The sequence below is a fragment of the Blennius ocellaris genome (genome assembly GCF_963422515.1).
Source record: "Blennius ocellaris genome assembly, chromosome: 1".
NCBI classification, from domain to species: domain Eukaryota; kingdom Metazoa; phylum Chordata; class Actinopteri; order Blenniiformes; family Blenniidae; genus Blennius; species Blennius ocellaris.
This window is the reverse complement of record NC_137650.1, coordinates 22,887,358-22,913,152: the sequence shown is the minus strand read 5'-3', so window position 1 is coordinate 22,913,152 and position 25,795 is coordinate 22,887,358. Positions and strand designations below refer to the sequence as shown.

The 25,795-nt window shown below is 40.9% G+C and overlaps 1 protein-coding gene across 1 annotated transcript in view; it reads right to left on the bottom strand.

Moving 5' to 3' along the window:
• The window catches only part of phlpp2 (PH domain and leucine rich repeat protein phosphatase 2), a gene marked incomplete at both ends in the record, with an annotated part of 31,349 nt that extends 9,606 nt beyond the window's left edge, over positions 1–21,743 (bottom strand). Inside the window, 7 exons of the mRNA XM_080499676.1 lie at positions 111–257; positions 1,271–1,425; positions 3,728–3,853; positions 6,004–6,194; positions 14,209–14,342; positions 18,990–19,273; positions 21,543–21,743. Coding sequence (XP_080355802.1) covers positions 111–257; positions 1,271–1,425; positions 3,728–3,853; positions 6,004–6,194; positions 14,209–14,342; positions 18,990–19,273; positions 21,543–21,743 — 1,238 coding nt within the window. The remainder of the gene's footprint in view (positions 1–110; positions 258–1,270; positions 1,426–3,727; positions 3,854–6,003; positions 6,195–14,208; positions 14,343–18,989; positions 19,274–21,542) is intronic.
• Between the last annotated feature and the right edge of the window lie 4,052 nt (positions 21,744–25,795).

The window sequence follows — 25,795 nt, the reverse complement described above, 5'->3', positions numbered from 1 at the left end:
TTCTAATGTAATTGAGGTGTGTTCTGCGAAGCATGCATGTACTGACGTATCTACTGTACATATTATAAGGATATACTGTAACTGCACACATTGTGTTTTGTGTGTCTCACTTTTGAAGATTTCCAATCTGCACTGGGATGCTGTGGAGACTGTTGCAAGAGAGGTTGAGCTCAGTTAGTGTGAGGATCTCACACACACATTCGGGAAAAACACCCAGGCGGTTGTGAGATAAGTTCAGACTCTTCAGTTGGGAAAACCTAAAGACAGAAGGAAGAGCATACACAACATTGAAAAGGTATTAAGAAAACACTTATTTAATGAGACACTTATCCAGACAAGTTGTAAACAGATCAAAAAAACGTGTTAGAACAGGTGATAAAAACAACGATAGTCTGTTTCCATTCAACATCACTATGTAGCACAATTACAATGCCTGAAATAAGTTTAAGGAGCAAATGAATTTTTTTAGAATTGTGGCTTCATTATTACTCACAAAAAGTGAATTGTGAAGTACACACACTCTGAATATTTCAGGTGAGAGATCAGATACTATAACTTCACTTCCTATCGTTGCCCTGCCAACATTGTAAACTTGATTTATGCTCCAGACTGGTTATGAAGTCATCCGTGACTTTTTATAAATATGCTAAATAAGACGGAGGAGACTGATGTGAAAGTCTTTTTGACACGTTGCACATTAGAGCCGATTTAAAATGTCAATAATAGGATAGAATAAGTACATTCAGTCAGTGAATTGAGGTTGAGCCATAAAACAAGAAGTAAAGGTTTTGTTGATGAAGAGAAAGAACAGTGATGCATTTAGTGGAAAATCAAGGAGCGTATTAATACATGCAATTAAATTCTGTTTTATGCCATAAAAGTCAAACACATGGAGGAAACGTTTTTGAATCTATTTAATTTGTTTATCAAAATTGCATCAAAAGCAGCTGGAAACTTATTGAGGCAACAATTGTAGCGTTCTCATGTTGTTGTTGCTTAACAGTATAACTTTTTCAACATTATTATTGTAAGATACGTCATCTAACTTGCTGCAGCTATTTAACAAGGTTTTTCTTTAACTAAATGAATAAAGAGCTAAATCTAAAATGTCCTGAGCATCTAAACAGCAACTCCACTGGGCGCTCAGAGGAATGAATTATATGCAAAAACGGCCCAAAAATAACTTAAGACCCCTCAAGATTTTGATCCATGTGCTCTAGATGAAGGACAACTGTATTTCTTTTAAACAACAAAATGATGGAGTGAATACCTGGGGAGGTTGAGCAGACCTTCAGGACCCTGCAGGCTCATGAAGTTGTGTCGCAGGTTGAGGTGGGTGATATCCTGACTGTAAAACAGATACTCGGGAACCGTTTCCAGACTGTAGCAGGAGAGGTCTACCAGGCTGATTGTCTGAGACACCACCTTCACACACACACAAAAAGAAGCATGATGTGTTGAGAGTTCTTGCCATGTAGCACCAATCAAGGAATAAATATACAGTTGGAATTTCATGAAGGTTTGGGAGAAAAAAACTAAATGTTTTGAAATAGTACACGCAAATTGTATTAAATTATTAATTATTAAATTATGACTAAACATTAGCTATTCTTTCGTGATACACATCTGGTCATTTTCCTGTGAAAATGGTGTCAAATAACTAATGATTATCAATAGCATTTCCTTGCGTCTCCTTCCTCGAAGTCACTCCCACTTTCCCACGCTGTCACAATCACCTGATGGTCAGTTTTGTTAATACCACCCCCTTCCAATGATCAGGAACAGAAAAACTGCTGCAATGGAGCTAAAAAATAAGGTCTATGTACATTTTAATCAAGCTTTCATAGTCCAATTCATCTGCACTGTATTAGATACAATCAACACAACATGTACTTTATATATTTGCCTGTGTATGGTCATTTTTGAAGGCTGTAGTTTGTCATGCCGATGACTGAACAGCATATGACTGAATGCAGAGGATCACTTTTTTCCTAACAAAAGTGTGAAGGAGTCAGTGTCTGAATCTACATTTGGGACATCATATTTGTTTTATCACATTTGTTCATACCATTGTTGACTGTCACTCAGAGGAATTTATTCCCCAAGTATTTTCTTGCAAAAGCTGCAGCTTTGCAGACCCTCCATCACCCAAGGAATGATTGTTTACAAGCGAGCTCTTCAGTGCACGATACCAAACTGTGCTGGCCCAATCCAGTCTGAGGATTGTCTCCTCCATTAACTACAGGGCTGCACACTGTGCAGCAACCCAGAAAATAGGACGGCTGCTCAGCAGAGCATGACATCACGTCACTGCTTTTAGAGACAGCAAAGACAAAACTGCTCATTTCCCACAAAGTCGACTCATCTGGCAGCCACTTTAAAAAAGCAGCTCATCTTTTAAAAAAAACAACAAAAAAACAGTAAATACACGACGTGACGGTGGAGAGAGGAAACGGAGAGAAAATAGGACAGATTTCATGCTTTTAGATAACTTGCTTAGTAATTATGAAACACTGTGACACAGTGTAAAGAGATTAGGTTCATACAATTCACTGTCGTACCCTCAATCAGTTCCTACAGATGTGAACCACGAAGCTTTTCACAAACTTGACTAAAACAGCTGAATGCAAGCAAATGTTTCATTCTCCATTTTAACTTCATGTAAAGAGAGCATTAGTAAAAAAAAAAAAAAAACTTACTGCAAAATCATAGTGCAATTATTTTTTTATAATAGTTGATTTTTCTTTTTAAATAACTACGGTACAGGAGACCATAATTCATACGTCTGCATAGCTGCCACAAACCACTTTTCTATCATTTTGGAGAAAAGCGTCTTTCCTGTCTGACTGTGGTCTGGCAAACTTTACTTTTTCTGGGTAGTTTATTAAAAAGTATTTTTATTTAATGGACTGTGTTGATTTGTACTGAGCTAAAAAACAAAAAACAAAAAAAACAATAAAAATAATAAGTGAGATGATTAATTTTGAAATTTTGGCTAATCTGGTGATTTAAAAAAAAAAGGATTTCAACTTCCCATTCAGCTCCGTCTTGTATCCCTGCTCTCCACTAATCAGGCCTTGCTCTTTTTGCAAGTACAAATGCAATTGCTGACTCCTCCTTTCTCATGCTCACATACACACATGCTTTTAATTTATGCAGTGTAGCATAAACACTGGCCCATATCCACAGAAAATCTTCATCGGTCATCATCTGCTGTATCCATAGAAACCTCCAGTCTAAGATACAGCACAAATACAGTGCGCTACCGGACAAGTCTAACTCAGTAATCCATACCACCATGGCAGAGAGAGAGATCCTGGATTTAGCAGGAATCTGTAACTAATGGGATTGTCTTTTTTTTTTTTTTTGTTCTTTTCTGCTGGCTTTCTGTCCATGGCTAATTGTGTGCTGGCTCTGCCTCAGTGGAGGCCCTCACGGAGGCTGTTTCAGCTCCAGGAAGGAGCTGTGGCACAACAGCCATTAATTAGGATATTACAGACAAAGCAAGTTGAGCAGGACAGGAACAATAGCACCTTTTTTTTCTTTTTTTTTAAACAACAGAGCAAATGAACTGGCAGATTTCTCTTATAAGAACTAGGATATGACACAAATTCAAAACAATGTGTGTATCAATTAGTATCCATACAATGTATATTAAGAATATTTTTCAGAAATCATTACATATGGCCTCCTAAATGAACCTAAAGAGTTGGACATGCTGGCTTACTTTTGATGCCTGCCGATGCCATCGCTGGTAGTCAGCGAGTGTGTCGAAGTTGACGAAGTATGTCTGGGCCTGTGATCCAGCTGAACTGAACATCAGACAGTGTTGCCTCCGCTTCACCTCCTCCACCTCAATAAAGAGATAATTCAAGGATATGATGAGAAAGACCACCATGAGAAAAAAAAACAACAAACAAACATCAAAACAAATATTTCATTGTGAACAGAATTACACTTTCTGTCATCCTCAATGTTTATTTCAAAGAGTTGAGTCTGTATTGTTGCCTGACATTTAATAAAAATCCTAGTTTATTGACATGCTGTGATAAAAAAAAAGACATTAGAGAAAAAGGAGAACTGTACAAACATTAAATATTATTATTGGATAATATTGCTAAACTCATGATATCAACATACTTTAGAAAAAGATCACAATGGATGCGGCAAAAGCAGATATATTTTTCAATATGTTTTTTAAAAGTGACAGCCTGTATTACTCACAATGCAACTCAAGAAACCAAAGCTTAATTTGATGTCACTTTCTATTTGACGAACGGATTGAGAAATATAACATTTCATCCATAAGAACAAAGTCACTTCATATGCATCAGCCGCACTGTAGAAGTTATTGAAAACCCTTACATGCTTTAGAAACAACACTCCATGCAGCCATCTTTAAAATGAAACAACAAGCTGGCTTCTTTTTACTGCCACACCTCCCGACTTCAAACTGTCCAATTCTCAGTCGAGTAACGGCACTGGAGGATAGTTCATGCTTCAGGGCCCATAACAACAACATTTTCTCTGCTTTTTAAAATTGTCTTCGATGAGGACAGAACACTAACCTTTTCCCTTTTCACAAAGTTGTTTCAAATAGTATTTCAAACAACCATTCATATGAGCTGAAACAGGACTTGAGCAATTGCCATTAATCATCATTAATGAAGTGGTTAACTGTGTTACCATAAGCCAGGTCAAAGTGTGATGGATTTTATTAAAAAATGCCTTCCATCATTTTCACCTTTAGAGCATGAAAAATTCGAATACCACTTTCAGTCTAAATGCACCATCAGTGTGAATATGCACGCAGCTGAAATACAAGACTGGTGGAGGGACGTTATCACTTTCTTTCACAGTTACAGTCAAACTGATTCGTCTCGCAAAAAATTACTACTACTAAGACTCAAATGCCATGTTCGTGGGAGCAAACCATGTCAGATGATGAATGTTGCTGCTGAGTGTTTTTATTTTATAACCCCCCCAACATGTTGTAAACTTTATTGCTCAACAGTCAACACCTTGTTAACTGCAGGTAGGTAAGTACGCGGCTATTACAGAAACATAATTCACAAGCTGTGTTTTTGTTTTCCACAACAAAAACACTCCATTCCAACACTCTGTACTTTCTCGCCGCAGCAGAATTCGACATGGATGTGAGTGGTCGTGTGCAGATTTGCTACGCATCAAGGTGTAAACCCATCAGTTATGACAGTATGACCACAGACCAGTGAACTGAAGAATACTGGATGGGAAATGTGAGGCAGCAAGTGAAAATGTTGTCATCGAAATTGAAGCATTTCATGGCAAAACAACATGGTCACAGCATCCCAAAGCTGTAACTGGTGGGTTGATACTGGTATGCAGTACTGAATAGCTATCAAAAGTGGTCCAAGAAAGGAAAACCTGGTTGTGACTTATTGATGCACATAGTCCAAATAGTGCAGCACCTCACAACCTGAAGGGTTCAAGCCGCTTTGGATCAAGAAGGTAGGTGGTCTTAATAATATGGGTGATCAGTGTATGTCACATCACTGGCTATTATCTTGTCTAATGAAAACAACTTGGATAGTGTCATCTTCGTCTTCAGTTTCGTGACAGACAAGGTTTGATAACGGCAAATTTCAGATGTTTCAGACAAATACCTTGGATTTCGTGTTGAGTTCAGGATCCTAACTGAACACAGACAGTTATTACAGGAATGAGCACATCATTTCAACTCATATGAAGCCAAGAGGGACACAAAACAAAGTTTGTGAAAGACCTTTGACAAGTTAATCTTGCTAAACATTATTATTTCGGACCCACGAGACTGAGACATTGAGTGCTTGATGACACAAGTGTCACTGCAGTGTGTCATCTTTTTACTTCATCCAGCCCTTCAACACAGCTGTGTTGTTGTAGCGTATCGACACACAGTCTGGCGCATGAGCTGCACACTGGGGACACAGAGAGGTTAGCGCCTTTTCTGTGTTGCCTGATGTCCAAACACTGAACTCTCACCTTTCCCCCCACCAGGGGCAGGATGTGCATCTTTCCGGTCAGGCTGTCCTTCACCGAAGCCACAATCAAACAGGTGCCACAGAGAATGACCTGCCGCTCAGCCCACTTGTGCAGTTGCGTCTTGCCTTTCCTGACGTTGAACACGCCTTTCAGCAAAGTCCGTTCCTGCTGGTCTGCGTTCACTGGACGCTCTGGCGGAAGACACAGGGAGGTTAGTTCAAATCTGCAAGCATTAATCGAATTCGGGAGACTCTCCAACCCTGCTGTGACGAACAACTTCTGCTAATTAACAGCAAATGCTCTGCAGGTTTCACACTGGATGAAGTTTCCAGAAAGTGAAGTCATGCAGACACTCACAGGTCATCATGATATCACCTATATATTAGTCGACTCCTTGTCGTAGCACTTCCAGGAACCGGTCTTACATCAGTACTTATCATGGACACTGCCCTCTTACCTCATATCCACTACATCTGGGTAAACCTAAGTGCAAAATGACACTTTGATTTCACAGTCACGAAAAACAAGTGCAAAATGCTGTTAAATCAAAGTCATATTAGAGTTCTGCTATTTAATTCGGTTCCCCGTTTGTTTGTTTTTTTCCTTGACTGCTGATGGAGAGGCATCAGTCATGTTGATGAATGACTCAGGATTTTGTCACATTTAACTTCACTCACTTAAATTCAATTATGCCAACTTGCACAGCAGGCAGGCGAAGCTGGGCTCTGCTGAAGGACACATCAGACAGCTGAGCCGCCATCGCTGCCAGGCTTCAAGTACACTCAGGTTAATGGTAGGTCAAAAAAGCATGGATGAGACATTGCCTCAGCCTCCTGTCCTCTGTTGTTAAATTTCTCTCAAACCAACTTATGCTGCCTCCCACTCAGAGCCTCTGGTTGGAAAGCTGGTCTCACTCGCTCCCTCTTTCCATCTGACTCGATCCTTCTTTCCACAGCCCTTTCCACTTCACAAGGGCATCCAAATGAACTGAAAGCCTCTTCATGTCTTTCGTCATCAGGGAAACTGTTAATGAACAAGTCAAATCAGATAATAAATTGGCTGCATGGCAGATCATTAGCTGCTCCTGGTCATTGGACTTCACCCTCTCTTCATGACACAAAACCTCTCTGGGTCAATGCTGGGAGGACTGGAGTGGTATAAAAGAAGAAAACATCTGGACAGCAGATTTTTTACACTTTTGCAGTTACAAAAAAACCCCCAAATCCATTGGTAATTATCAAGTATCTATTGTTCTTCACTTCATCTTGTTTCTAACTGCGTCAAATTATAATGAAGCAAAGCACTCACACACTGCAGAGCTCAACAAGGCTGAAAGCTGGCAAAGAAAAATAAAAAGCACAGCACCAGAAAACAGACACAGTCTTGCCCGTTTGCTTTACCAAATCCATCTAGTTACATTGCAAGCGTCATTAAATGAATGCCAACACATGACCCAATAGTATCAGCAATTTATGTGTTTGTGTGAAAAGTAGCCTTCACTTGGCACCCTTTGGTGCCACAGAGAATATAAAGGTATTTGACCTAATCGTGTCACCCGTTTTCTATAATAGTGAGAAATACATGTATCAAATGCATATATAACGTGCTCATGCACGGTGAATATACACATTTCAATACTATGGCTTGCATTTGTATTTCAGTGCAACCATCCATCTTAATGTCATTGTCTTATTTACACAACATCAAACGACTTTCAGCCACAAAAAGCCAACTTCTAAAACAAATACATAGGGTTTCCCCCAAGGTCTGTTGGACTAATCGTTACGAGGGAAACAGGTTGTTCAAAAAAAAAAAAAAAAAATCAAAGTCCAATCTGTGTTGGTAATTCTTCATATCATCTACAGCAACCTCTCCCAGTCCAAAATCAATCCAATACTATAAATAATAAATGGTGTTGACCAGTGGCAGCAGTTCCAGGGGGTTCTCGGAGACAAGCTGTGCAGCAAAGTTTTCGAGAGGTGCAGCGCTGCTGACGACACGCTGCATCTCCAATAAACTGTAATCAACTGGTGTCAAACATGGGAGAGGCTTCCAATCCCCAAGAGGAGTTTGACAAGTAACAGGTGTACTTTTCATCTCTTCATCTGTTCGGGGCAGTGGAGGCCTAGAGGCTCGAGAAGTGGACTCGGGATGCTGACATGTCACCTGAGCCCCAGGGGAATCACCTCTCTGGACCTCTGCATCCTAGAAATAGGATGGGTCTTTGTGAAAAAAAATGGAAGGAAATGGCAAAAAAAGAGGATGAGCTGTAAATGTGCAACAGGTCAAATTCTGTGCTCATATCACGACAGAGGACAAGCGAGGTGGCAGTGAGAAGGGAGAAGGATATCAAAGGTGAAGTATAAGACGTGAAGAGATGATGAATAAACTTCAGAGGAATTCAGGTATAATCACAATAATGTGAATGTTTAACCTGTGAAACCCTGAGGCAATTTCCCTTGTGCTTCTTTCTTCAGGGGACGAGGTGATGCAATGTCAGATGTTTTTGTGTGTCCCTCCATCCATCCATCTTCTCTACTACTTTATCTAACTCAGGGATGCAGGGTAACTGACAGATGAAGACAGGGGAGAGCCTGAGTAGGTCACTAGACTATCACAGGAAGATCAGTCACTTGCACTGAGCAGCAATTTAAATTCAACACTGAGCCTCAAATGCGTGTTTTTAGACAGAGGGAAGAAACCATAGTACAAAAGTGCTCACCACTGTATCTTTCTTGGAATATCAGTGGCATGCAATATTAAATAATGCTGCTTCTGTAAAGAAAATCTAAATAAAACAACAAAATACAAGCTCTTTTTTGGCGTATTTCATAAAAGCATGTAGTATTAACATGGAGTTGGAACAAAAATGCGTCCGAAACATACGCACGAACGGAGCCTCAGTGTTGTGGCATTTATGTGTTTGGAGAGAAATCCCAAAATAAAGAGAAGGAGCAGAATATGGAGTGGTTCAGAGATCGAGGACAACCTGGAGAGTAATGTTACAATGGGAACTTGAATTGAGTCTTGTGAGCATCTAGTAGCACTTACTAGCATTTTATGTTAGCATTTACTGTTGTGGTCTTTCATTTTCCAAGAAAACACAGTCAATGTAAACCAAACAGACAGGACACAGGGTGCAGCAGCAGCTACGTTTGCCCCAAATATCTGACACTGTCTAGTATTGATGGCAGGCTTACGAGCACAAACTGGTGAACCCTGCACACAACGCCATGTCTTTCGTCAGTAATTGAACCATGTTGGCACCCACACGTACATTGCAGCTTTGTACATGGTGCCTCCCAATTGTCTTGACCAGGATGCTACAGTAAATGAGGATTTTTTTTTTTTTCATCTTCATTACCTCTGGAGGACAGAACTTTTTGAGAATATGTCACACACAACAGCATTTGAGCATTTGAGCTGAACTGGTGATTGTAAAATCTAAATTGTCCCCGAGTGTGTGTCTGTGTGTCTCTCTGTGTTCACCGTGTGATGAAGAGGTGACATGTCCAGAATCATCCAGCATTATCCTGCCTTCTCTATTTGTGGGCCCAGTGTGACTCGGAGTTGTGTAGACGATGAATGGGTGATTAATTTAGAAAATAACCCGCTTAATTAATAATTCAAACAACTGGAAATAGTTGGAGTCCTATTAGAACAGCCGGAGCATATAAGTTATAACAGCTGAACAAGTAAACATCATACAGAATATACGTCAGCAAATGAATCACTTTTACCATGAGTCTAATAATCATACTTTATTAAGTATTGATGAACAGATGATGAAGAGATAGCAGAAAAGTGACGTCAAGCATAATATTGACTCACCTACAAACATCTTTAGACTAAGTGAACAACACAAAATGTGATATTTAAAGTGGGTCATCATTACATAAAATGTAAGAGCCTCAACCGGTCATTTCATGATCCAGGGACTTTGTCACAATTCTAACCTTTTTTTTGTGGTCATATTTTTTTCCCATCAGTTTCTATTCATGTGTTGGCTGATTTCAATGCAACTGCTGAGCACTCAGCTGAATACAATACTCCCTGTATCCCAGAGCTTTTTTTGTCTTGCTCAAGATTGCATAGATTGCATTAGCATGCAGTAGGGGGTCAGTGGAGGCGGAAACACAGTCTGATTTGACTCCGAACAGCAAGCTCTTTTTGGCAGCAAATTCAAATTCAACCCACCACCCAGATGCCTCCCCTCAGAGGTCTGTGTTTACCTCTATTCAAAATAACACTTTCATATCAAATGAAGCAATAGTGCGGTGTGCTGAACATGAATGAAGCACACAAAGCTGAATGTTCCTCTTCGATTGACTTGACACTATGAGAGAGCAATAAAATGGTAGATATGGTACAGCAGTAGTAATCCGACTGCCCTGAAAACTCGCCATGATTGTAGGATGAGAGGCGGTCTGAAGGGCTGAAGAGGGAGAGAGGAAATCCTCGGGTGAAGGCAGAACTCCATCACAGAAACGGCATATTATGAGGAAATCACTGAGCGGCTGCTCTCAGCAGACCGCTGCTCCTCGGGGCAATTCTGTGGGAACTCGGATCTAAATCTCAGACTTTTGCTCTTGTTTTTCTCCATGTAAACCATCTCTGTCCTCTTTCAAACAATTAAATGAAGACACAACCTTCTGCTTGTGTTTGGGCTTGCTCTTGTGTTTTTCCATTCCCCCAGGAGATGATTACTTTGACTTAATGAGAAACCACTGAGACAAAGAGCTTCAGCCGGTGTTTCACCGTCCACATCGTCACAGCTGAAGACATCTACAGTCTTCATTTCGGTTCAATTTCCTTTTGCAAATCAGCACCCGTCAAATCAATACCTCATTACGTGAGCCCACAATGCTCTGAGATGAGTCATTTTCCTCTGTTGTGACCCTCACAGTGGGCCTTATATGAGGTACACACAAGCAGCTTCAGGTCTCTGAGCTCAAAGATGTAAGAGATCACCCACTCAGAGGTGGAACGCAGCCCAAGGGATGATCTCCGGAGCGTCCAGCAGGCCTCATCTGGACTGCAGCTGCACGGACCAGCTCAAAGAGCCGCTCCCCCTCAGGTCTCCACAATTGTTTTCACTGGGAGCTTTTTTATTAAGTCAGTATTTTGAAATGTTTACTCCCTCGCCCATGTTTGTTTTAATTTCATCTGTGCAGCGAAGCACAGGGGTGTGTGTGTGTGTGTGTGTGTGTGTGTGTGTGTGTGTGTGTGTGTGTGTGTGTGTGTGTGTGTGTGTGCGCGCGTGTGTGTGTGTGTGCGTGTGAGAGATGGGGGTGAGGGTCGGGTGGGGGAGGGGAGATAGATAAGTTTCCTGAGTAAATTAAACTGTGGTGAAGTTTAATAAATTACTTGCTGCACTGAACTTTGAAACACTTCAGTGGACTGCGCTGTAAAGCAGTGTCGTAGGAAAATAAAACTCACATGATACGAGTGAGTTAAAAGCATGCATAGAACTGAGAAATCTGCAAGTCAACAGATGAAATATTTACTTACTTAATTTCAAATGTGTATTTGAAATTAAGTAAGTAAATACAGTAAACCCTCTTCTTTCATTGATTGCATGCCTGTGAGGCACAAAAAGGGGCAGATTTACTCCTCAGATGGATTCATGAGTAATTTGGAGAATCATGGAGATGTAACCAATATTCTGCAAGAATCAAGACAGGACCAAGTTAAAAAAAACAAAAAACTTTTACGAGTCGCTATCACCAGTTCTTGGGAGGAGCATTTATCTTACAAAAAGAAATCTCAGTGAAAACCTTGAACAATGTGGTCAGTGGATTAGTCCAAGTCACCCTAAATATTATGATGGAAAAGCCAGGCTACCCTTTGTCTGAATATTGAAATGTGAAAATAAACAAAACCAAAACATACAACCACAGTATGGCCCTTTAATGCACTGGAAGATTTAGATTACAAATACTTCCAGGTTAGGAACAGTACTGTCCACCGATGTTGAGGCTCACAGCCTATTTAATGCTGAGCCGGTGTAACGCATCTGGTGGTTCTGCAGCAGCTGTAGTTTTTACTGATGGACTACAGTTTCCCTCATCTGCTTGGTCAGATCATTCCCCCTGGCAACAGCTGTTAGGCCGGCTAACACCTGGGAGAAGGACCCGAGAACAAAGCTGCTGTTGTATGTTTCAACAATTCACACACAGCCCACCTACAGCAGTAGTGTGGGAGAGAATAAAAAAAAACCAAGGTTACCGAGAGCCAGTCAAATAAAAGAGGTCCACTGCTGAAGCTGCGTGACTGGAGAACTCTGGAAAGCCTGTTTAATAAAACTTGCAGCATGAGATTGGGCTCTCACGAATCAATTCTGAATCAAAATTGATTGACAAGTCATAGAGGAGCTTTGGAAGAGGATGGAGAATCGCTCCAAAACATGCAAGTATTATTTGCAGGTAAAACAAGTTGAACACACTGAGAAAAGTAAACAGCCTAAAAACCAGCAGTTACTTCTTTATCAATTCTGTGGGCATCAAATAAAGTTGCCCTGTTCGACGTAGCTTTGCACCAACTGCGCCTGAATACCAGTCATGCCTGGTCCCTGGTCCTGTTTTCCCATGAGCTGACAAAAGAAGGCAGGAAGTTTCTGAGGAGCCTGGCTAGACTCTGGTGGCCTGACTGCTGAAAGAAGCCAAGATCTGACAAGTTCTCATGTTGGCAAGAGAGAAACAACAGAGGGCCACTGGACACATGAGGACTAAGAATAAGACTGACGATACAGAGAGCTTGCAGTCTGCCAGCTAAATAAACAAGCACCACTTAAATAGACCAGCAAAATATAAAGTCTGTGTATAAGTCACATTTAGCTCTGAGAAGGTTGAGGTTTGTTGTCTATTAATTTAAGCACGCTCTCATTGCAGACACAATAATAAAGCAAAATGGGATGACATTTTAACATGGCAATACTGCATTTTGTATTTCCATGTATTTTGTACTGTGTTTTGAAATTATACAATTTCAATTCTCAGAATTATGAAAAAAATATATATATATTTCCATTTTGTCCAGCTCATTTTGTCACATGCATTTTCAGTGGAGAAAAACACAGAATTGCTTCTGGTGGTAATAGAAACATTGGTTAGAACGGTTTTGGACCGCTACATGTAAAATTACATGACACGTCCACTGTTATATATATGTTACATCTACTAGCATGCATTTAAAAAGAAATCTCCAAATGGCTGCCAGAGCTCCACCTCAGCGAGACCAGAAGCAGCTTAGCTGATGAGCTAAGTTGATGTCAAGCTTTAGATATTGGGTGTGATGTGTCACAGCATTATGAGGACAAGTGAAGTCGTTTTTTTGATGAAGCGAAACCATTTTTGTCTTTTATTACTTTAGTTTCATTATTTGTTATCCCTGACTTTAATTACATGGGCTAAGTCTCCATTGAAACGGTTTTTAAAGTCTCTGTGACTCCAGAATTTCAATACAAATGTTCTTTTAGTCAGTGTGACAGCACCACATCGGAGTATATGGAGTGCTGTCTATTTACGGTGGAAGGAAGTGCATGAGAAGCCTTTAGATGCAGTGGTTTATTCAATCCTCCTCATTCTCTGGCACGACTCTGCATGAGCTGCTCGAACCACAAACATGAGGAGTTCCACTGACTCAGCAGGAACATCAGCTGCTTTATGAAGTGGAAAGGCATTACAGGACATCATTCACCATTTTCCCTTAGAAAAAAAACAGAAACCTTTGATTGTTGCTACTGTATGAGTGTCGTTAGGCCGAAGAATGCACTCAGACGGAGAGACCCTGAGATGTCGTTGTGTATATGTAAGCAGCTCTAAATCAAGTACAAAAGTTTGTATTCTCTGGAGCCACATCCATTCTGGTGCCATGTTTATCACACTGACACTGGGACAGTCTCATCCCAAAGTCAATGAAGTACGCTTACAGCTTGGGTCAAGGGTATGGCCAGTCATCTATTGTGTGGCTGTGATATGTACTGTATGAGTTTATGGTTTACATTGAGTAATGGAGAGAACATTAGAAGCACTTCACATGCAGAGAACCGACTCGAATTACTTATTTTACTCCGTCAAGCGGGAAATCCTCTCCAAAGGATGTAAAACCCATGTTTACATTCAGATTTGGTTTTAAAGAGAGAGACGCTGATGACACGGAGCAGTGGCAGACAATGAAAACTGGCCCTTGTAGTTCAGTACTCACCACTATAGAAACGGATCAGACAGCTGAGGTCTGAATTGGCAGCTTCTTGCTGAACTCGCACAGGGTCTGCATAGCCCATCGATGCCAGGTAGTCATACACCATCTGGAGTGGACGCTCCGAGGGGTCAAGCCTCCTGTGGGACCAAAAGACAAGGAGAGGCCGCGTGAGAGTGCTGGACATAGAACCAACGTCTGCCAATTTTAAAATGAATTAAAAATTATCTGGCCAGCTGGATTCAAAAAGAAACAAAAAGGCCTTCCTTTATCAGAGTGTGATTGGTTGACCTCATCTATCGTTTGGTTCAAACTTTGGTTTTTGATGGTTGAACATCGCCCCTTTTTTTGACAGTGTTTGACTCATGGACTCCATGACTGAATTAAAGTTAAATCATCTTAAGTATAAGACCTCTATTGATCACTAAACAAAAAACATACTAATCTCTTTACGAACCAGGAAGATTGTTCTCAGACCAGTCAATGTCTAATATGAGCATGTTGGTTATTTCTTCTGCAGGCAGTATTTGCTAACAGAACACAAGGTGAATACAGGAATAATTGGGGTCTAAAAACAATAATAACTTTCATTAAGACACATTTTTTTCAAACTGAATGTGATGATATAATCAAAATGAACTACGGAGACAAACTTCAAGTTGAACACGTACATTCAGAGTGAAAGAACTTAACTGGCACGTCTCCAATGATGCTTTCATCGCTTATGGATCCCAACAGTTGAACACGAAGTCTGACATAGATATTCAATATTTAGTGTGAGATTATACATCCAACCAAGATTAAGGAAGACAGAACCAATTTTAAAATTGTCACGCCTTTGTTTACTTATTAGTAAAATTATCACCGACATTCGATGGAGAATCGAGCCACACGGAAGATTTGGTGCAACACTCAAGGGAATGTTTTCATTTCTGAACTCTGATTAAACAAAACACACAAAAACCGAAGCACATCATTGTGCAAAGTCCAAAGATGTTATTGCTACCTTAAAGGGTTTTTGGCAGCTGAAAGAGGAGTTAAATGGATTTTAATAGCATCCACTCCTAGTTTTATTCTCATGGTGAAGCTCCACTTTATCAGGCAAATGTACAAGTCCATATTTACACTCCCTCATTCCAAAAACTCTGATGAAATATATATAAATGAGTCTGGTTTTGTCTAATCATGGATTTGAGTTCATCTGGCAAAATCGTCTCAGTCCGCCACTGATCCCTTTAAAGACAGTGATTGCTGACATCTTACACAATGACTGTCTCCGCTGAAATCTGGTGCGTCTGACATTTACTGCTCGGTTGTATGAAGAAAGTCTTGAAAGCTCCATAGAAAAAAATAAATCACACTTTCTATCTGATCAGCTGGAAAACAGTCAAAAGTCATCTAATCTCTTCTGATACGTGCCTTGAGTGAGAGTCTGAGCTATCCATTTGGATGCATTTTGCAGCTCATTCACTCTGGGTCTCACCAGTAGTCAAGTTTATTTATTTTCCAATCAGCAGCTGGACAGATAAACATGCCCGTCCATACAGGCTTTTCACAAATATATAAGCATAAGTAAACAGTGAGCTTTAAAGGAAACTTAATTAATAGAGTAATATTTCCTGTAAATGAGGCAGACGACACACGTAGCGTGAAGACAAATGTCCCTACACATTTTCTATCCAAAGTCTGCCTTTCATTCCCTCAGCTGTTATGATTTGCAGGATGCTGTGAGCTGACTTTGGACAGCTGTGGCTTCTACATCTCAAAGCAGGATTTAGGCAACTTCCAGAAGGCAGCAATAGCATGACTGACAGTCCCTGTTGACCATTCACAAAGCTATGCCTCATTTATTCCCAAATCCTTCAACGTTGACAATGAAGTGCGAAGCTGAATCTCTGTCAAAGTGGCACTCAAGTGTTTTCATCCATCCTTAAGTAAGGAAATAAGTTGTGCAAACTACAGAAATGGGCTCATGATTTACTGCGGAAGCACTGACTAGTCCAGAGAGAAAAGTATGGGATATTGGTTGTCACTCCGAGATCTAAAACACACTCAAGATATTCCAACAATTGCTAATAATAATCGTACACATACGAGGTACTGTGAGTGAATCTTTACGCAAACAGCTTCTCCCTCTTAATGCTCTGATGATATTTTCCACTTGAAATAGTATTTTTGTATATTTTCTTAAATAATAATTTTTCTGTGGGCAGAATCTTTTTTCATTACTATGCTGGGGGGGTGTTGTTTTTTTAAAAAAAAAAAAATTTTTTTTAGCTTTTAATGTTCTATTCTGTTTGTTTTTCTTTTTAAATTATTAATATTTTCAGCTTCTTTTTTTTTTTTTTTTTTTTACAAATAGTGACTGTACAATGAAAAGCACAATCAAAGGTGACATTATATGTTCAGATTTAAAGTAAAGATAATTGATTCAATAACATTCCATGCATGCTCTGTTCATATAGCTTACTTTGTCCAATCAGTCATTCAATCATCCTTAACCTCATCAACGTTGTGCTCCCTGCTTCAGTTTTTTAAATTTTCTTTCAAGATGTATGTGACTCAGCTAATAAAGTGACCGGTATTTACATTTCTGAGAGAAGAGCGCAGAGATTTGCGAGGCCCCACAGAATGAAGCCGACAACTCTCCTGGGAGGAGCCGGTGGAGATGTCTGCGAGCCTCCCTGTGGAAGTGATCTGTGTATGACAAACTGGGTGGATACTCTGGGCATACCCAAAACATGTTCGAGGGATTACATATCCAGTCTGCCCTGGGAGAATTTATGAACCTACCCTCTGAGGAAGAGCCCGTTGCTTTGGAGAAAGGGAAAAAAAAAACAACAAAAAGCGGCAGACTGCCTTGCTCACCCTGCTGGCACTGAGTGAAATAAGTGATTCACAGAAGAATGAATGGAAGGATGGATGTCCTTCATCGACTGCTCTGCCTCAGTAAATTTATCTTAAAAGGCAGTTTGTCTGACGAGAGAACACAAGCAAGAAAGAGCCGAGACCTCATCTTCCTGTAAGCGGCACATTACTACCTGCTAAAAAAAGAAAATCACCAAAAAATAAGCCTCAATCCCTTCTATCATGTGCTTCCGAAATTGCCATCAGTGCACACAGCTCACTGTCTTCAACAGCTTTATATGCTCAAAAGCTCATTTACACAATACCTGTACCTTTTATCAATCGTAGTCATAGGCCTTTTATACACAGAAGAAAACGAGGAGCAGTTTACAAAATTAGTACAAAAGTTAAACTTGACGAGACTTTGATTTCGTGCATTCTTAGAAAGCAGAGTCATTTATTAACTGTGTGTGCTTTCTCATTGTTTAAACCAAAATCCTTCCTCAAATGCCACCAGCCCATTTTTGAGGGTTGAAGACATTTATTATTGAATCTAAATCCACCTGGCCTTCCTGGCAGACTTCATTTTAAAAGCTGTGCTGCTGGAATATCAACTGAACTTAACAGCAGAAGCATCGGATCACCAAAAGCCTTTCATTTATTGCCCGTCTGGATTACCCTGCAATGCCTACAGCTTCAGTGAAGAAGCAGTTTTGTTTCATACCGTTAAAGTTGCAGTATGTAAAATCTGTTCAGTGTCACTTTTGTGCATTAGGAGGCAGAAGTCATTCGGAGCAGTTCTAAATTACTGGGTTTCATCTATTTATTTGTTTTGTGTTCACAATTATAAACAGCTTTAAGTTCTGTTGTGTTTATTATCCAATCTGCTATTTTCATTATTGGACTGAGGACAGGAAAGACACTGGATTTACAAGATCGGACCGGCCAAAGTTACCTGGTTAGCGTTCTATCTTCAGTACTCATACCTACAGCACCACACACACCAATGGGATGACTAGTTTCCGTTTATTACCTTTTTTTTTTTGTTTTGAAAGGGAAAAATCACATTCTTTAACTTTAACCTCATATGATGTTCAAATTATATGATGTTTTTTTCTAATAACCTTTTCTGACAGCTCCGTGCTGGTTTCCCTCAGCAAGGAGAAAGACTATCTTGGTAACAGATATGTAGATTGCCTTCAGATTTTCTTATGGAAAATGAAATGGTGATTTGTTATTTCAGTGTGCCAATGAGTTTTAAAGGGATGAGGAAAGCCTCATTATACCACCGGTATACTAGGCGAGAGTATAAAACGATGGGGGGGAGAAGATTACCTTCTCAGCTTTGTCTTTTGCAAAAACTCTGGCACATTTAATTTAAATTGTATATTTAGATGTGCAGATTTTTTTTTTCCATTGTAAAACTGATAAATAAATTGGGTTATTTTCTTGGAACTATGATGCAGCTGCTTTGCTTCTATCAGATGCTATAGTAAACCATTATATTCATTCCTGCTTCAGTTTTCTTTGTCTGACAGAAGTGATGTGCCTCTTTTTTTTTTAATGCAGCCCAAAAAAGCTGCATCATATCTCATATTTCACTCGTGTCATATTCAAGCAGCGACGATACAAAGCATCTTTGTATGTTCCAATTCATTCTGACTTTTTGTTTTTAAAACGAGATTATACAATTTGCTGAGAGCTTTCAAAAGATTAAAATTGCACAGCAATGACTTATTGAATAGATCTATTGAAGACACTGCTGCAAAATTGCAGCTGTTGGATCCTTGACGTACGTGCACTTCCCCCAACGCCACTCTTTAACATTGAGTGAGGCCCAGGTACCACTCACTGAGGACATATCTGCCGTTGGTCAGAGGTAGATGTCCTGTTACAAGGTACAATTTTACTCTTGAGAATTCACAATAGGGTGCACTCACCTGACGAGGTCTCCATGCAGCTGGACGTAGAGCCCCTGTCCATCCCTCTGAGCACACAGCTCCTCCACTGTGGTACTGGTGGAGCAGAGCACGAGCTGCAGGTCAGTCTGAGGGGTGGAGGAGGCCTGTGGGCCAGAGGCAGGTGGCTGGGGGTCAGCCGTTCCCCCATACAGACACACGCAGCCTCGTTGGGTATCCCCCTTCAGCCAGTCCCGTTCTCGTGATCCAAATCTGGTCTTTCTTGCCACACAGCCTCGGCTGCCGTTGCGCTTTATGTTGCGCTGCTGACACAGAAAGGGGTCTTGTTAACACACAGATTGCACTCAGATAAACATCAGCAGAACAGCCGAGAGGCATCTCCAGAGCTTTGGGCAAAATGTACAGTAAACAATCCCAGACATGCTGTGGGTTTATTTCAGTACAACATCTGTGAGGTGAGAAAACTATTAGATAATGTCAGTAATTAACTCTCTCTCAATAAGTGGTATTAGAACTAGTTTTCAAATTGCCAATGCCACATATTAAACCTAGTGAACAGTGTAATTATCACCAAGGTCTAGTATTTCCATTACACATGTTTTGTTACAAAAGCAACATAAGGTGACATGGCTGGAAATCAGTCCAGTGGCAGTTGTAGTAATGGAGTATGTTGTTGCAATAAAATCAATGTTTAGTTATTAGCACATATGTAGTTGTTCATTATGTGGCAGACGCAATTGCTTTTATCTGTAAACACATCTGTGTGCCCTGTCAGGCGACCTCTGAACCAACAGCACTGCCTTTAAATCAGCAACATTTCTTCGCCTCACTTGATGGTAACTCACTTGGACACCATTTCCAACAAGAACCACACCGTAATGATGTCATGTCTGTTTGAAAATTCTACAATGCGTGAGAGTTAGAAAAGCAACGAGTAAAGGTTTCTGCACATGATTCTGCTTTACTGGTTTTATGGCACTGCAATTGTCTGGAGAAGGTCCAGTTTTTGGTGACATTGTGGTTATATTGGTAATGTTTGTCATCTTATCTCTTTGTGTCTGTGACATCCAAAAACCACTTGCTGGTAGTGTTGTAACAAATTTACTCAAGAGTACTAATAGCCAATAAGTATGTAAAAAAAGAAAAGACAAGTAATAAGAAACTATTAAATCTTCAATTGCTTGTGACAGTAAGGCTACTGGATTGATGAGTTAAATGGTTAATTATTAATGCATTGTATCCCATACTGTGCTTGAAATAATTAAAGCATATTAAATTCTATTCATCACAGTTGTTCATATACATCCATGTGTAATTTTACTTGAATTCCCTTGTTTCTTAGATGTCTGCCCCCACACATAAAGAGACGCGTTCACTTAAACCACTTCAACAGGTCACATTGCCATCAAAGTTAAAAGGATGCGGGTGATAGAGTGATCCGATAAAACCCCCGCACCTGTTGAAAAGTACCCTGTATGGCTCTAGCAGAAGACACTGCCTGTGTTCCCCCCCCCCCCCCCCCCCATAGCTCAAGTCGAGGTGTGTCTCAATGAAGCACTAAACTGCTGCTGGCTGCTGTGGAGTCACTCAGTGGTCACCCCAGCTGACTACAGATGCAATGAGCAGGTAAATGTGTCAATGTGTGAACACAAAGCATGGCTTCACAGAAAGAAGAATACAGAGCTGCCAAGCTCCAATTAAAAAAAACCACAACATCCATTTATTTGTAATTGAAGCAAGTGTGAAATTAATCCATGCATGCATCCAAGTACATATTCTTCCTTATGATTTTCATATATGCATCATCAAGCTGTAACAAGCCACAAATAAACTCCTGTTAACTATCTAGCAGGACTCAAGTATGTTTTTCAACCATGAAACCTGAGAGCAGAAATATCAGTGTAATAAACACAAGCAATGTTTTACCTACACAGCTAAAAAGATGGCCTATTTACGTGTGTATTTTGTAGGTATTCTCCTGAAAGGAAATGAGTTAAAAACATGCACAGAGAAAGTATGTGGTTATCTGCGTAAGTGTGAGGTGGCTGGGGATTTGTACTTGTCATTATAAGCCATTGCCAATCATGTGTCTGCCAGTGAAATGTCAGAGAAGACTGGGAAAAAAGCAGTGGGCCCTCAAATAATAAAAGCTCTAAGTATTTTGTGCGTGTGTGTGTGTGTGTGTGTGTGTGTGTGTGTGTGTGTGTGTGTGTGTGTGTGTGTGTGTGTGTGTGTGTGTGTGTGTGTGTGTGTGTGTGTGTGTGTGTGTGTGTGTGTGTGTGTGTGTGTGTTAAACTGGCTCTGGCACATTCCTCTCTGGATGACAATCATCTACAGATTAGGCATCAATTAAGAGAGCGTCTCCGGACGTCTCCGCTGTTACGCAACATCGCCTTGATGCGTTTCAATCCCTGCACTTTGCCCTGTTTCAATCGGCCACTGCAACGCAGGAGAAAACCTTGACATTTAGCGAGTTGGTTGTCATGTGCAGCCCTCGGATCGCCCACCCCGCGATGATGAATCCCGGGGCCGGATCCCCCCGGATCCCCCCCCCCCCCCCTCGGTATGACCTGCCTTTAGCACTCGGATCCCGGTTGCAGCGTGAGCTCCCGGACCACTGCGGCTGCCGCGACCTGCAGTCGGATTCAGCCCCGCCTGGTGGACCACCGTGTCCGGCTGCCTGTCTATGCAAGCCCCGTTATCTCCGACATCCCCTCGCTTCCCGACGCCCGCTTCAACGTTAGCCGTGTTGTTCTCCTCGACCTCCATCGCCATGTATGATCCGTCTCAGCAGCGGCAGAAACACAGCTCCGTCCCGGTGCGCCGCTCGCGGATTCCCGCGGAGAGGAGAAAATTCATCCCGTGCCGGAGCAGCGACGCCATATCCCGACTGATTCTGACTGCTGTCAGAGGGGCCTGCCGGGGAGCTGATCAATAAACATCAACTGGGCGGGCCGGGCTCGCTCTTTATTATTCAACAGCCGGTGGTCCTTCCCGATTGGAGAGGCTTCGCTTTAACGTGGATTCGAAGGCAGTTCGTGCACTTGATACAGCTCGACACTGAGGGGCGTGTCATCCGTGTTAGTTAGTTAGTTAGTTAGTTAGTTAGTTAGTTAGTTCAACTTAAACCAGTGGCTCCAGCAGCCTGCCCTGAGGGACACCGCACAGCAACGGGGGACATCTGAGGACCGATTAGGACTTTTCCAAGCACCATTCTTTCTTTTACATTTTTGAGAAGAAAAGATGTCGGGGACTGCAACTGTTTTATTAAAACATGCATTTTATTACTGAATAAGAGTAAGTTTAATGGAGAGTCACTGAAATGACAAATTATGTGTATGGGTATATCAACAGACTAAAGACTCATTAGAACTCAATTCAAAGGTCTCTTTGCAGCATGAGAACAGTTATTTTTTCCTATTGCTTATGGATCACAACAGCCTTTAACAATGACAGTAATCCATAAATCCTTAATAACATTCATCATGATCATCATCATCATCATCATCATGATCATCATCATCATCATCAGGCAGCACTGTGGAAAATATTACCTGAGGAGCCTTTGTGAGGTTGAAGATGCATTAATCCATCCATCTTGGATGGATGGTTGGATGGATGGGTGGGTGGATGGATGGATGGATGGATGGATGGATGGATGGATGGATGGATGGATGGATGGAATAATCCTAATACAAAATGCATGGAGGAACAGTAGTCAGCCCTCTTACTTCACAGCAAGAAATTCACGTGACAAAATGCCACATTGCGGCACTCCGGGGCACTGATGGGGGTCGAGTGTCTGTTGCTCAGAAACCCACATTGGTGACCTGTCAGCTGTGGGATTTAAACTTCTGTTCATATGTCTGTTTCTCTAACCTCTCGGCCACCGCTACCCCAAACACGATATTTCTGTTGACGATTTATTTGCCCACAGTCAGAATTGAGTCAGCTGCATATTTGGTCATTTGATTTGTCTAAATTGTATTTGTACATACTGCTCAAAGTCATATAAACATGTATATGTTCAAACAAAACAAAAAGTCTGTAAGGTCAATGAAAAGCGGATAAAATTTTGGGGAACGGCAAATCAAATCAAGAAAGCAGCCGTTACTGAACCATGTGTATTAACCTTGTTATCTAATGATTGTCCAGACTGCAAAATTTACAGTAAACTTCTTGACACTAAAACCCCTTTTCTGTAGACCTGATTAATCATTTTCTAGCAGAAATTAGTCAAGGTTATTTTCAAACTAAATGTTCTTATACTACATTGAACAAACATAGACATGCAACACTCCTATATTTGGTGTCATGTTCCACGAGTGGAACTCAAAGGTTTGACTTATATAAATAAATAAGTAAATAAAAGGCCGGTTCCTCTCAATCGTTGTTCACAAATGGTGCCTCAACCTGTGTTGTGTTACAGTGAGCACTTCTCCTTTGCCCAGATGATCCATCCACCACACAAGTGGCATATCAAGATGCTGATATGTCTATATGATTAGACAGCAGGAGAATTGCACAAGTGTGTCTGAGGCTGGCCACAAAATGTGCAGTTTTACAACAGAACTATGCCACAGATGTCACAAGTTTTGAGGGAGCATGCAATTACCGTGCTGACTGCAGGAATGTCCACTGGAGTTGTTGTCCGTCAACCCGACGTGCCTTTCTCTACCAAAGGCGTTTCAGAGAGTTTGGTAGTACTGGACATCTACCTGGTCTCAAAACCGCAGACCACATGTAACCTCAGCAGCCCAGGACCGTCTGAGACCAGCCGTCCAGACAGTTGCTGCAACAATCACTTTGCACGGATGGATCCCGGATTTCACCGTACAACACAGCGTGTCGTGGAGTTGAGCAATTTGCTGATGTCAACAATGTGAATCAAGCCGCCAGTGGTGGAGGTGGCGTTGTGGTACGGGCAGGCGTAATGTTACGGGCGACAAACACAGGTGCATTTTATTGATGTTGAATGCAGAGATACTGTTAACGAGCTCTTAAGGCCCATTGTTGTTCCGTTCACCCACGAATGCGCGGCCCCATGTTACAAGGATCTGCCCACAAGTTCCGGAAGCTGAGTTCGTGCATGGCATCAATGCGAGGGTGAAGCACTGTGTGAGGCAAATGGTGGTCACACCAGATACTGACTGTCTCACCCCCCCCCCCGCCCCCCATACAGTAAAACTGCACATCTTACAGTGTCCTTTTTATTGTTCTCAACATAAGTCACACCTGTGCAATAACCCTGCTATCTAATCAGCATCTTGATATTGGCACCTGTGAGGTGGATGGATTATCTCAAAGAAGTAACACATTAACACAGATTTAGACACATTTATGTTTCAATTCTTCTTTGGTATCGAAACACATTAACTTAAGATAAGCTGTCTTAGTTGGAAGCCATTCAACCATTCAATTAGATAGTGTTAGTCATTTTTGGGGGTACTTTCAATTTTGAGGCATCAATAATTTTTTACATCATGTACACTTTACATCTTTTAATTCACTCTGTCATTCTTAAAATCACTCTGGTTCACAACTTGGTTAGGCCAAAGGGGGGGGGGGGGGGGGGGGGTTATATTCTCTTCGTGTTAATTTTGTCCTGCATCTCACTGGGGGTCCCAGTCTTTTATATATAGTGCATGTCTCCACATGAAGATCGATAACGCAAGTTGAGCAACGGACACATTTGTGTTATTAAATTTAACACTTCCATTTCCCCATTTGCTGTATTTTAAAAACAATGTATTAGTATATTCAATCATTGAGATGGATACACTCCAAAGCAATCAGTCGAATAAAGGATGGGTATCAAGTGAATATAAATGTGGAAATAAAGGGATTTCTAATAGTAATGTCAACAAAATCAATCCTGGGACCAGTGTTTCCATCGGTTTGGTGAGGAGGGCAGTTGATTTCCCTTTTCAGAACTTGAAGCCAGAGAAATGGTTTTAATATCAGTGATTTCATTTCATTCTGCACTTATAGATTTTCCCAAGGAAGCTTGAAAAGCCTTTATTAGTTATTAGCAGGTCACCACTATATTAAAGCCAAGAAAGAAAAACTTCCGTAGTTCAGCTAGATTTTTGTTTGACTTTTTATTCGCTTGATCCATTTTCTCCAACCCAAAGACAAGAATACACAGCATAAATTGAAAATATCCCATTTAATAGTTTACAACTTCTCATCTTTAATCATCACTTCATATTTTCAGTCTGACATTCACACTCACCTTGAAGCCAAGGAACTGGGATACAGTTCACCGTGTCAATAATGACTGGAAAACCTCATGCCTTCTCCCGCCCACAACCAATCAGACACCATTTAGTTTTCACCCAGGGCAGGTTTTGGGAGGGTTACAGGTTTCGTCTTCAAATTACAGTGGATGCATCGTTTATTCTGATTCAACAGGGAACGTGAACATGACAGTAATTCAGATGCTCTTCCAAGCCCTTTATACACTGAATCCCCCCCCCCCCCCCAAACAAAACAAAACAAAAAAACAGAACAAAAAACAAAACAACAAATCAATTATCCAATTAAATTCAATGACCGATGTGCACCTTCATCACCCTCTTGAACAGTACTGTGGGCACTATCTAAACAGCTTCTAAATGTACATATTAGTACTGACCCATGAAGGCGATGTGACAGATTTTCATTTGAACTGTTCTTGCATTTCAAAAAGAGTCTCAGGTCAAGAGTAGAAATGGTATTATTTACACTGGTTGTCACATGCAGCTCAGAAGCTGATTTGAAATTGCAGCCAAAAGTCATGTCATATATAGATAAAAGACATGTTGCACACCATCACGCCCTCTCAA